Source organism: Oreochromis aureus, linkage group 12 (assembly GCF_013358895.1).
Source record: "Oreochromis aureus strain Israel breed Guangdong linkage group 12, ZZ_aureus, whole genome shotgun sequence".
NCBI classification, from domain to species: domain Eukaryota; kingdom Metazoa; phylum Chordata; class Actinopteri; order Cichliformes; family Cichlidae; genus Oreochromis; species Oreochromis aureus.
The window spans coordinates 29,889,270-29,903,685 of NC_052953.1; the positions used below are offsets into that span (position 1 = coordinate 29,889,270).

The following is a 14,416-nucleotide window of genomic DNA, read 5'->3' on the forward strand; positions in this document are numbered from 1 at the left end:
TATATTGTTACTTATTAGGTAAATAGGAAAACTGAATTCAGGTTGTTATACCTACATTTGAGCCAGTACTGTGAACTTTTCTGAAAAGCCCAAAAATAATGAAGCATAACATCCAACCACTAAAACTAATGTTTGTTCAGGAATTTAAGTAAATAACTGTGACATTTTAATGTAAAACATCATAAAAATGAAAAATCCTAATCTTTGATTTTTTCCAGCTTTTTATAAAACTTTAAATTATGAAACTCATGGCTAAAAACAAGAGCTTGTGCATATTGATAGATTAAATGTTACGGAAACAAAACACAAGAGGCACTCAGAAAACACAAACCTTGGCCAAAGCAGCTCATTTTCTGGGCAATAGTTACTTTTAAGGGAATAGTGTTGCATTTTGTTTTCTTTGCTCTTCTTAAATGTACTTTAGGAAGCTTGTAGTGGAGTTAAAAGAAGAAAAGAAAAGGTCGTCAGAGGTCCAAAGTAACATGGTATTTAGAATCTCCATGCGTCATTCCCTATATACTCTATACTTTTTATGTGTTGACAATACACACTACACTTGTAAGAATCATAGTTTACGTTATAAGCCTTTGTGTTAATTTTTGACCAATAAAATCATTAAGTTGACCTTGAACACCTTGATCAATGCAAACCAAACTTTAATGAATTGTTACCATGATCCCCACTGAAGCTTTAACCGAATTCACTCAAAACCTCGAGCTGTTGTATTTACACAGAATGATAACGTGCATGCAAACGCTACCAACAACATGACTTTGTTGTTGGTCATCTAGGGCAGCTGTGGCATAAATGTTTCATTGGGTGGTGGTCTAATAAATTTGATAAACACTGTACATATCCATCTCTCTCCATTGTGAAATGTTTGGAACTTTGAATGAATATTTAGTCAAAAAAAAAAAAAAAAAAAAAAAAAAAAAAAAAGAAAAAAGAAAAGCTTTAAAAAACAGTTCTATCCCATCTTAAGGTAACAAAGCACAAGCCTGATCCTTAAAAATCGTACAGCTCTCAAAGTCAGGAAAACTATAAAAATGGACTGTAAGTCAAGTATCATTTCAGTGCACACTATAACCATGGTTAATCACATAATAATAAAACGGTGTCAAATCTAGCTGTATTGGATTAAGGTGGTGCCGTTTACAAGACTTAATGACTTTAATTTAATAAAGTTAACACTTCTGTTACCTGAAAATGATGCAGTGGGCACTTGTAAGTATCATAGCGAAGAAAGCAGCTCCACTCACTGCAGCCAGCAGAGTGTCTAGCTTATTGGCAGTATAAGCTGTGGCACGGAGGTCCCCTTGTGGCTCGGTCAGGTTCTGGTAGTGGAATAGAAGAGCAAAACCACGTCCCCAGTGGGTGGTAGTGATCAGTTCCATGATGACCTCCACCATTTCCTGGCTTGAGCCGAACACCAGCTGGCTGCTAGGAGGCCGGTTAGACCCACAAAACCTAGAGGAGAAGGTGATGAGGTCTGAGATGTAGAGGACATCATGGGGGCAGGCGTCAAGGACAGACTGCTGGGTTTCAGGGCTTACACCTAGAGTGTTGGTGGAGTGTGGTGAAGAAATGGTGGTCTCATCCACAACTGTGGTCGGGTTAGTACTAGGGTTGGCATCTCCCCTTAGCTGATATGAGGAGGCAGAGTTGATGGCTTTGTCTCCAGGAGGCACAGCATCAGGTAGGAGGAGGAGAGTGGAAGAAGGTGGCAAAGATAGGCTAGAGGCAGCATCTGCAGATCTTTTGGCAGAATTTGAGACTTTGGTAATCTCCATTTTTGTAGACTGTTCTTGTACAACTATTTGCTTCACCTCACCATCTTGGAAGGATTGCTGAGTCTTTGAGCCATCACCTATGCTCTGAACCACAGGATCTTTAGCCACTGACGAGGTTTCATCTGCCCCTAAGGTGCCAGGAGCGAGAGTTGCCCCATCCTCTGAATCTTCTTCATCAAATTTAGAAATAGCAGAGAACTTTGATTCTGAGTCATGACTTTCAAAAACATCAAAGTCAAATATCTCCAGAATAAGCTGGTAATCAATAGGTACAACAAACTGCCAGACGCAGTGTGTCCCAGAGGAGTAGTTGTATGGGAAGCCAGGAGATAGAATTAGGCCTTGGACATCCACCACATCCACCCTGGCACCACAGTCAAAGTACACCTGCAACAGGAATTATTTAATTAGTTGTGTCATATATCAAAATCTGCTTTTAAAGTAGATCTAAAAAGTCTTGCATTTTTTAATTTCAGACATTGATGCTCTAAGACCTTTGATAAACAGGACTCAACTCAAAAGGTTAAGCACAAAAGCAAAAGCTAATGTCCCACCAATACTTGCATTTTTGTTATTCTTTCATTGCTAACCAGTATTACATTACACCGTCTAATTCTGAAATTTACTGATTACATTTTCTGTCTATGTCAAAATGTACCACTAAGTCAAACAACAAACGTGACCTGTGGTTAATTGCATAACAAAACCAGTTTGAAATGGTAAACTGGACTGGGACTTGCAGTTGTATTCACAAGTTTACATATGCTCATGTGCATGAATACCAAGCCCCACCTTGACTCCAAACACCTCTTGGCACTGTGGTCAAATAGCTAAATCGTTGTTTTGTCTAACTCTGTCTAACCTTCTTGTACAGAAGGGCTGTTACTTTTTTCTTTGAACTGTTTTTTTTTCCCCAGGGTAAAACGATTAAAGTAAACACTCATTGATCCAAATCATTCAATTCATATGTTCATGAATAAAATCAAGCACCTGGGCATGCAGACTGCTACAAACATTTGTGAAAGAATGGGTCTCTCTCAGGAGCTCAGTTGCCCATTTCATGCTCCTGGCTTTGTGGAAACAGGTTGGGAATGGCCCTTCCTGTTCTAGCATGACTGCATGACCATTGCACAAAGCAAGGTCCATAAAAACGTAGGTGAGTGGGTCTGGTGTGGAGAACTTGTGAGAACGTGGCCTGCTCAGAATCCTGACCTCAGCCCAACAGAACACCTTTGGGATGAATTGGAGAGACTGCGAGTCAGGCTTGTTCTTGTTCAACATCAGTGTCTGACCTCACAAATGGTCATAAATTCATAAATGGTCAAAAAGATACTCAAACCTTGTGGAAAGCCTTCCCAGAAGAGTTGAAGCTATTATAGCTGCAAAGGGTAGGCCAATATGATATTAAACACTTAATTAATAATGGGATGTCACTCAAGTTCATACTTTTGGCAATAGAGTGTACACACACACACACACCTTTGATAATTGTCCCTTAGCAAGTTGTACCTTGACCCGATGCTTTTGGTGGCCATCAACAAGGTTCTGGGATAATCTGGCTGGATATTTGACTTGACTAAATTGGTTAGTTTCCTGGCAGAGACCAAACTATTAAGCATAGTACACAAATGTTAAAAGGGTTGAGGCTGGAGCTTTGGTAAGGCAGAAGTTTAATGTTACCTTGCTTTATCAATTCAAAAACCAGTTTTAATGTGCATTTGGGATTACTGTCCTATTTGAATAACCAAATGTGTCCAATGTTCAATCCTCTAACTGATTTGAGGTGAAGTTGAAGAATCTGGGGTTAATCCTTCATTATTCCATGCGTTTTGTATAATGTATCAACACCGGAGCATGATGCTACCACCACCATGCTTGACAGCTGGTACAGTGTTCTTACTGTACCTCTTGACGTTGTGGTCAAATAGCTCAATTTTTGTCTTGTCTGTCTATAAAATTCTCCAGAATGCATCCTATTTCAGCTGCAATTTACTAGTTTTTCAGATAATTAGTTATGTTTTAATAATACGTACATATCATATTTAACATCAGTTTAAGTGTGTGGGGGGTCCGCCTTCTTTGAACGTTTGTATACTGCATGTTACGAGTTACTATACGAGTTAATATTCAATGAGTTTGCTGGACTTTCTCAATGTTCAGAAAATTGGTCAAACCAATAAGTGCTGTCAAACAAATACTTTTTATGATGGCAAAGAGAAACTACCAGTTATAGTCAATCATTGTCACTAACAAGACGATAATAGGCTTTGATCTTATCAAATTAAAATATATCATACAACCTTCAGCACCAATTATTAAAAGATTTGAGGGTATGATATATTTGAGCCTGTTAAAAGTTTGTTTTTTTTAAACTTATATGCTGTATGCTATACAATTATTCTGCCCTGGAAAAAGAACAGTTAAAACAACTCTTAAAAGCCCAAAATTACCATGACATTCATGTCCAGGAGGAGTGTATGTTAATTTCTGACCGCATCTGTATATAGCGCATTTCTACTCAAGTTGAGCAGTCAAAACGCTTCCTTCTTCAGTGAACTATTCAACTCTGCTGTTCCTCCTTTACATCAAAGCATGGGTTTCACCTGGGTAACCCTTGGGGAAGGGGACTGGGGTATTTCTTCAAACATGCTGACTATAATTCTTCCCAGGTGTTCACTGGTATAAGGGGGACCTTTGCCCTAAGGAGAGGCAGATGCACAGTTGGTTGGGCCAGGCAGCTGAGAAGCAGACCTTTGTAGGGGGGCTGAGTGTTTATGAGCTTTCCTGTTGGTCTTTCCTGTTGTGGACTGTCAAAAAGCCCTAGTCTGGCAATCCTTCTTTCCAGACAGGTAACAAACCAACAACCACAGGCGACGTTTGTGCTCTAGGCTGGGCTGAAAGTGTACTAGATCTCTTTGAGATTATAGTTTACATGGGAGCTGTGCAACCTAGATCGGGGACATGAGAAAGCTAAACTCTGATTGCTACAGGAGTGATCTGCCCCCATTCACATCCAGCATTCTGCAGTTAGTACATTTAAATTGGTAAAACCTGCATGTAATTTTGACTGGAAGAGTGAACCACTCACTCAGCCCTCAGGTCATCAGGATGAAACTAAAAACATTATCGCCAATACAGTCTCATAGGCAGGCCACAGCATATTAAAGACACATGGGGGGTCAGCTAGGGCAGCACAGCCTTCATAACTAAAGAAAATACGTCTGTTCTTAGCCGTTTAGACATTTGGAAACATATCCTATCCTAGAAATTTCACAATTAGTAGGTCCATAGCTGCACTCACACTCTCTCTTGAACTTTTTACATGAGTATTATATGATTATTGACTTAAGTTACCCTTATCTATGACCTCACCACTCTGCATAATAGTTAGTTATATAACAATACCTTAACATGATCCAAGTTAGCCAGCAGCAGCTTTCAAATTGTATTTCAATGATCTCAAGAGGCATTTCTACCCAGAATGATGAAAATAAACAAAATGTTAATTAAAAAAAAAATCCCTGAGGACAAAAAAAAAAAAAAGCCACCATTAACATCTGCCATTTCCTCTGCTACTGACTTACGCTGGAACACACATTAAGTACCTTTCTTGCTCAGTGCCAACATTTATGTTTGTGGGCATTCAGCAGTCTGTCACATTATATAAAAGTACTTGGAATATATGATTACTGCAGTACATTACAGTTAACTTTACAAACAGTAATAGCATTGCCAAAGACACCAAAGACAAGTGTTCCTAGCATACTAATGACATATTATACAAAATCTTCGCTCACTCTTAGTATTTAAAACTTTCTGACATTACTCATTTTCTGATATTTTTCTCCTGACAATCTGAGGCAACTACATTAGTGCATGACATGCTTGGATTGCCTACACACTTAGAAGAAATTAATGTGATGTGTGTGATGTGATTAATGTGAGGAAAGAATTACACGGATGACATTTGAACGGGCCAAATGCCATTCCTGCTGAAGTTAGAGAGAGTAAGCCGATTAGGGGTTTGTAGCAAGGTTGGGCAATGACGGGGACCACTTAACACCACAAGGGTGCATAACGTGGCAAAGAGAAAGATAATACAGCCTCCGGCCAATGGTACCCTTCAGCCTCCTAGTAGATACACCTGTGGTATTAATTTCAAAATCCTACGTCGCCTTCTTCTCAAGTTATTGCATTCACAAGATTTTCAGAAAACCTGACCTCGGACCTGGAGGTAGAGGTCACCGAGATTGGAAAACGTCCCCGATTTTTTCTAGCTACAACTATGATATCTAATTTGGTTCGTTCTGGAGTGACTGCATCTACAAATTTGGGTGTAAATAGTAGGGCTGGGCCATATCATACCGTTCACAGTAATACCGGTATATTGTTAGGCAATGATAAGAAAATGAAATATCGCAATAGAATATGGGTAAAACGCGCATGCGCAGTGCCTTTGTTTTCATATGCACATGGCAGAAAACGCATGGCGACAACAGAGAATGAGAAGGGCGAAAGCGGATCGTTGAATGAAACAGATGAACCAGAATTGGTTTGTAAAAATGCTGCAACTTCAGTGGTGTGGAACTGGTTTGGCTTTCGTCCATCAGATACAGATCAAAGCACATTTTTTGGTAGAGCATGCAAGCGGGCCGTCGTTATTACCGAACCGATTTTATGTGGTACATGGTGCTCAAAAATCTGTCAAAAAAAGTTTTAGTACGACTTTGGTAAGCTACGAAGCCGCACCGGATTGTCGGAGAATTACGGCTACCGTAGTCAGGATCCTCGTAGAGTAATACATACTGTACAACATAATATTACATAATATATATAACATAATATTGTGTGTGTATAACCTCTTTTTAAGTTTTGTGGATATTATACAATACTATACATATCCTCAGGATATGTCGGCCAATTTCCACTGGAATTGCCTGTTGGTTAAACTGTCAGCAAGGAATTTGCATTTGCACTGTTAAATTTTTATATAGCTTTAATGCACATAAAAAAAAAACAGCTGCTTGTTTAAGTGAAAATACATTGATGGGATTTTTTTGCACTAATAAAGTTGTGGAGTTGTAAAGTATTTTGTCTCGCATCAATTATATCGTTATTGCAAATTTTCAAATATATATTGTGATAAATATTTTTGGCCATATTGCCCTGCCCTAGAAAATAGTCTCACAATTTAAGGCTTTTTTTCAACATAAAATTCTAAATAAATAATTTGAGCATAGGTAGTACTGGCAACTTTAACATCTCTGAGGGCAAACCCTTTTTCAAGGAAGGTCTCACGTATTTTAACAAAATATCATCACATCACGACCAGTTCTCATCACAGTCAAGAACTGGCAGCATTTAAGAAAAAGTCCGCCAAAATCTTTGTTTTACTCCATTTCTTCGCCATGTTCTGATGCAGAGATAATAAAACTATTCCACTAACACCACAGATTGCATGTAAAAGATTAACATAGTTTGTGGAGTGTTATTGTAAAGACTCAGCTTTACAGTTTTTTCTGAAACCCGACATGATGAATGAAGGGTGGATCTGACTGTGACACTGAGTAAAGTGCAAATTCCTACAGAAGCTACTTATCAGTCACAAGTAGACCTTTCCAAAAGGCTGTGTAGGTCTTCCATCCATTAAAGTCATATCTATAATCGGAATCATGAATCCCAGATCTTAATGATATCTATTCCTAATTACAACAACAACAAAAATAATAAGGCTCCAAAGTAAAAGTCTGTGTTACAAACGACTGCCTCCAATCCAGACCAATTATGTAAGGAGGAGAAGAAAAAAAAAAAAAAAAAAAAGTCAGTCCCAAACTATTTATCAATGCGCTGGGATGCATATCAATGCCTTGATAAACATGTCCGTATATCAAAGTTTTTGTTGCCAAATTAAAGTGAGTGTACCTTTTTCAAAAATATAAAAAATTCTCAATTTGAATATTTGCCATGTTGCCTTTGGATCTCTGCAATTAAAAACAGGGAATACTGATCTGCAAATCCACACGCTGTGTTTTTTACTGAAATTTTGTACAGTATCCCATCTTCATTGGACACAGGGTTGTATATGCTAGACTACACATGAAGGGGCCCCAAAGTGCCACGGTGTCTAATGGAAATGGGACATTCTTATAATGCCAAACATCTCAGTTCTGTTACATCACAGGCCGCTCTACTGGCAGGCCGCTAATTATTCAAGGATGCCTTTTCTCATGACAAAACAATGGGCCACATTGCTGTTTTGGTGAACCACTCCACAAATGGGGAATGCGAATAATATTTTAATGAAGTGATGCTAATAAGTACATGGCATAAGAGCAGGCTGGTTATGCCACTGACAGCAGCTTCCCTGGACAGAAGTAGACCAACTGAGCACATAATTGTCTGAAATGACTTGTTCAGTAAAATACTGGACCAGCTGCTGTCATTACTGAGAGGCCCCAAGCAAATGGTATTGTTCCACAGTTTTCACTTTGGATCACCAGATTTTTAAACCAAAGAAGAAGAACAAGAAAAAAAAATAATTATTTCATGGTTGGCCATGACAAGTTTGTCTAATTAAACTAACTGTCTAATTAACAAACTCATGTTGTGCAGCTGATATATATACACCATATTTACTGGACTCTATGCAGTCCTGTAAAAGAATTAAGTATACCCTTACTGCTTTCATAGGAACTAAGGAGAGTTCAGGTGAGCGTTTGCACAAAACCACAATCTATCTTACCGGGAGTGGATGTACCAACAAATTCCTCCCAAGGTCAGACCATGCAAAAAACACAAACAAAAAAACAAGACCTACCAACTCAGACTCAGCTGGGCTCAATAGCATGTTAAAGTTCAAGGCCTTAGAATTGGGAAAAAATAAAACAAGAAAAGCATGTTTGCAAGGTTTAAGACAGGAAAATAAAATTATAGAAAACCAAAAAATACAAGCACACAAGTACCAAAAAATAAATAAAAAAAATAAATAAAATAAAAAAAAGGTGTAGTAATAGCCCAGGCAAAGTCCAAACCTCAAACAATTTCAAATGCTATGGCAGGATCTGTGGACCTGTGCAGGAGCTGTGCATAAAACGGATGTGAGAGACTGATAAAGTCATACAGAAAATATATTCGCATTCATAATTAATAATCAAATAATTCTCATTATGGTTGCTAAAGGGGATTCTATAAGCTATTGAATCATAGGGTGTATTTAGTTTTTTCACAACTGCACAGAGTCCAGTGGAAACTCTTTTTCAATTACCACATGTAGTAATATTATTACAAATTTCAGCATATATAAACTGATAACAAAAACTACTGTTTATAATATTAATATGCCAAATATGTACATTAACAAACATGAAATTTTACTTTTAGCCTGCCACTTGTGGTATATATGATGAGCAGGCTCCTCTGCCCAAAAAACAAACAAACAAAACAACCTACTATCAGTACACCTTTATTTGACAAACAGAAGTCTGCCGTCAAACCCTAACTCTTCAGTGCAAATGTGTGGGTTTTTTTTTTTTTTTTTTTTTTTTTTAAACCACCCAGGCTGACGACACCCCTGTGAAAACTCTGCAACACGAGCTGCTTCTGCTGAAGTACTGTTAACACACACTCTGCCTCTCATGCACAAACAGCCTGGGACTGGCTCATAAACAGGCAGGCAGGCCCCTCAAAAGGGGGCAGGAATCCTCACCAGCCCTGTTTACTGGAGAAGTGACACTGCTTCGCAGGCTAGTGCTTGGGTAGCAGCAGCCCACTCAGGATGCACTGAAATCACACTTCACTCGTGAACCAAATCTGAATCAACATCAACATAACTAAACTTTGCCATAGTAGAATACAGGGTGAATAAAAATATATTTTTTAACCAATAAAAATGCATGGATTATATCTTCACCTCCTCTCAAATAGACTGGATTTGATGTATCCGGGATACAAGTATGAGGACCCCCCCAAAAAAGGTATTCAGGTAAACAAAGTGACACAGCTGCATAAAAAAAAATAAGTTTAACAAAAAAAGCTTTACTGAAATAGAAAACATAAAATTCACGAGGATGAGAAAAACCTAGCACTAATCAAATGAAAGTGTAACAAAATTATGAGTTCCTCTAATTCAATTAAACCACTTTTACTCAAAGTTCAGCAAACATCCAGGAATTCCCCAGAGTTACACTAGTTCCCAAAGATATAAGGACTAAAGGGAAACTGCAGCATTCACAGAATAAAGAAAAACTCCATGACTTATAAATTATTTTTTGTAAAAGTTAGAAACTCGGAGCTCCAGGCATGCAAGAACCCCAGAACAACACGGACAGACTACAATCAATTGAATCTTAACCTCTTTATGACTGTCTACAAATACACAGACAGAAAAAAAGCTCTTTGAAGTAATTCTCCACAACTGTGAAAAGGTGCCGATACTCCAGCCCAGGACTTATCGCATATCCCCCTCGTGTCCCTGCCTCTCCTACTGGGATTAAGTGGCTGCACGCTCAGCCACTGGTGAGTTTTTATAAGTAACTGGCACGGCAGTCTGATTAAATCCAGGCATTTCTGGGGTTGCCCTTGTTGGCCGCTTCAGCCCATTTTCATCACCGTTTGCATCAAGAGCCATTTATGAAAGACCTCTTTGAGCCCATGCATGTTTGATCAACTTTGTATTTACAGAGCCATCATGGGATATTCACTGTAGCTTACATGGATAAGTGGGGCGCTGTAAATTATTACAGCTGTGGTTCTCTAAAAGCTATGTGACTGGGTGGGCTTTTCCATGTTTGTGGTGTAAAACCTATTAACATATTTCCTCTAAAAAAAAAAAAAAAAAAAAAAAAAAAAGGGGGGGGGGGTGCTGCTGCTGTGGTAGCAGTTAAAGCAAGCCTTTGGAACCCTGTGGCGAATCATGACCTTATCTTCACAGTGGTTTCAACTGGTTTGGAGAAATCATTCCCAGATTTTGGAATAGGATTGAGCCAATGCATCAGTGATAATTAGTGTTTGGGCAGCACCCCTATGAGAAGCCCAATGCTGCAGGCTGTGCTGACAGAGTAAATTGGATTCAGTCAGGATGCAACAATATTTCCAAGTTTAAAAACATCAGAATTCCCAGAAGAGATAAATTTTGAATATCATCTCCAACATCACTGATAATCTCTAAACCAGTGTGCTCAGTCCCAAATACTGACAAAGTTATTAGAGCCCTTCGCTATGACAAACTCTGAAAGGCTTTCTGCTCTAAAATGTATTGATTTAGCTCTACTAATACTAAAAGCATGTTATTTAGCCCAGGTTTATCCAAAAAGCTTGATCTGACTTAGAGGTGTGCCTCTCTCATACGAGCAGTATATTCATAGAAACAAACCAGATGATCTTTAAATTTTTTTTAAAAAAGCCTCAGAAGGCACCACCAGCAGAAACTTAGTTTAAATATTCCAGCAGACCGCACCAAATTAAAACATCATCCAGGGTTTACGGCATCTGCATCTCTGCTCATCAGTCCATCTCCACCAACTGCAGATCACTGACAAACCATGGCATGTTAATCCATTCACAGACCGAGTAGATCCTTCATCAGATAAGTGAATTCATTATTCATTCTGAAAAGAGATAACTTTGCCCTCATTCTGAAACACCAACCAGGGACCAAAAGCAACAGATGCTTCCTTTTTTTTGTCTGACAGCAATAGAATAAATTCCAAACTTGTTTATGCTCTTCTGGAAAAAAAAAAAAAAGAAAAAAAAATCAACTTAATACAAGGGGAGCAGAGGACAAAGCCATCATTTACTGTGCCACTTCAGGCAGATAATTGCAAAGATAGTGAGAACCCTATGCACACAGGAACTAAAGCTGGAGACACTGACAATTCAATATAGTGTGGGCTTTTGTTGTCTAGCTTTGAGGACCGTGCTGCTCAGCCATCATTCTTCATCAGTGGAACTAGACAACTGTTGACACACGGAAACCACAGAGCTTTTCCTGACCGACAATGTGACAATCGCGTTTGAGGAGATCTGTGCCGAAGGTAACCCTTTATATAACGATACCAGCCATTGTCACAAAAAAATGGGGACAATATACTGCATCACATAAAAATGGAAAACAGGAGAATCAGGGATCAGAAGACTGAGTGGATGATGCACTTTAAAAATAAAAAAAAGAGGAAATAAACAGTTGTCTTGTTTTCCCTCAGTCATGTGTAGAAATCACCCTCTTATACACATTAACACCTCTGACTTCTCTCAGGTAATTTCATCAATGCAACTTCAAAACCTCAACCAATCAACTCTTAAGCACTCACAGACACTAATCTGACACTTTAGTGACCTTTTGTCTTCTTCTGTGGTATGTCAGAGACCAGAGAAGCAGCTCCTGCCCATTTGCCTTCCTCTACACCAGACACAAGACTTTGGATCGTGAAGTTTTCCTGTCAGAGGCAAAGCTTTGGACGTCACAGTCACCAAGTATGAGAAGTTTCACATAAGGTTAACATGTTCCCAATGTGGTTCTCATTTCAGCAGTTTGGACTGCATGCCATTCTCCAACTCTGTGAAGTGCAGTAACATCAAAAACATGCCCTTGCCATCAAAACAACTCTTTGAAAAATCTTTAAGGATATAACGTGCCTCAAAATTTGGAGTTAAAAAAAAAAAAGGAGGAGGAGGAAAAAAGGAATAAGGACGGAATTTGTTGCCACTTTTTCATGAATGGAAAAGGTGCATGAGAGGAGCTCAAACTGAAGTGAGAGGAGAGGTTTAAAAGTCTGGCTACCGATTACGTGACAGGGCTTCTTTTTGCTATATAGCCACATGGAAAATTGTGATATAATAAAAGTAAAAACAAGTAAATAAATTAACAAATAATACATTAAACGACTGAGAACTTCGTTACACAAAATGCCAACCAAATCACGAACTGACCCCAGGGTAATTCCGATAACCTGTTTATGTTAAATAGTTATCTCCTGCGAAGCTTTCACAATGAGATGCGGCGCGCTGGGAGGGTCATGCTAATGTCCCGTCCTGTTAGCAAGCACGGCGTAGGCGAAATTTAAGTGTAAAAGCTGTAAATTTAAGGGGGCAATGCTAATTGCAAAACGTCTCCCCAGCGTAAAGTAAAAGCTTGCTTGTTCTTCGAAGCAGAGTACCCTTCTGATATACTCGGCTGAAATGTTATCCAACCAAAAGCATTTAAAGGTTTACATTACCACATTTTGAAACTTAGTTCACATTACGTACTGCTTCTTGCTATCGCCTACACACAGAGACGTCTGTGAGAACTTCGTTACGGTGGTAAACTAAAGGCTGATAGTAACAGGCGGACTGCATTTAAATTGAAAACGTAGCTGACGCAATTGCTCGTCGGACGTGTGCCGAAATGAACGGTGGCGCCTGTTTTATCGTATAGTAGCTGGGTTCAACTCTCTCGGGGTCAATGAGTTTACCAATAAGCGAACGACTGTTGAATATCACGTTTTCCAAACGGAGTTCGCGGCTCGGTTCTCTCCACACAAGTGAGCACGACACTCAAAACAGAGTTAAGAACGTGTGATTTATTTTTGCAGCAAAGAAATGTCAACTTACTTTCTGTGCAACGCATCCCATCACGAAGAGTAGATATGCTGTCATACAAACATGCACCCCAAGCGACGTAACGAAGCTCATTTTTTCCTAATTGTTTCTTTTTAACGCCACGCACAGTGAACTGTGTATCCCGCTCCTCTGCTTCCCTCTCATTCACCTGAAGTGTCGGGAGCGCGCTCCCATCGTTCATGGGCAAACGCAGACGAACGCTGGACCGGACCTCTTCCTAATAAAAGCTCTCCGGTTCTTGACTTTATTCTTCCCAGTAATTTTAATTATTAGTTCGTACAGCCATCACTTTTGTTTGGTTTTATTGTGGTTTCTTTCTAGTACCAGTGCTAGAAATGGATTTTTACAGTATTACGAAATGTTTCTTTCAGCTGAAGTATTTTTTTTCTTTTAATGTTCCTTCTTTTTTGTCTAAATCAAATCATGTAAATCAAATCATGTGTATTTTATGGATTTTTTTTTTTTTTTACATAAGCCAAACCAAATGAAATGATGCAAAGTATTTTAAATATTACTTGTAGAATCAGAAGAAGAAGAAAAAATATAAGCTGTGTTCACAGAATTACCACAGTTGTGTTGAATCCAGGCTTCTGCTTTGAGGATTAAATTTGATTTCAGTACTATTTATATCAGAACAAAATTAATTTTGGCTTGCAGATTCGGGAGTCAAATCTCAGGAGGAAAAACTTACATTTACCGGTGTCATTGTTGTTACCGCCATTAGATGGAGCCAAAGGCAACTGGAAACTGAAAAGAAGTAGAGGAGAGTAAACAAGGCCGTGTGATTACGACTTGACTTTAATTCATTCAGAATTATTCCCTCTCATCCTGGATGTCTATGTAATCACTCCATGTCACCCAGACATTCTCAGATTATCCTTAGGTTTGGAAAATAGTTATCAGAGGCATGTAAACAGAGAGGATAATGTTTTAGTGTTTTTTATTTATTTTTCTTGCCTTTAAAAAAATTACCAGCAGTAAAACTATATTTTCTTTTTTTCCAGAGTGATCACAATAAATATGGAAAG

General features: G+C 38.7%; 1 protein-coding gene across 1 annotated transcript in view; it reads right to left on the minus strand.

Annotated features, from left to right (window-relative positions):
* si:dkey-112e17.1 overlaps window positions 1-13,561 on the minus strand; it is a 25,546-nt gene extending 11,985 nt beyond the window's left edge. Inside the window, exons 1-2 of the mRNA XM_031743628.2 lie at window positions 13,380-13,561; window positions 1,201-2,177 (exon numbers count right to left, since the gene is read on the minus strand). Coding sequence (XP_031599488.2) covers window positions 1,201-2,177; window positions 13,380-13,460 — 1,058 coding nt within the window. The 5' untranslated portion in view covers window positions 13,461-13,561. The remainder of the gene's footprint in view (window positions 1-1,200; window positions 2,178-13,379) is intronic.
* Between the last annotated feature and the right edge of the window lie 855 nt (window positions 13,562-14,416).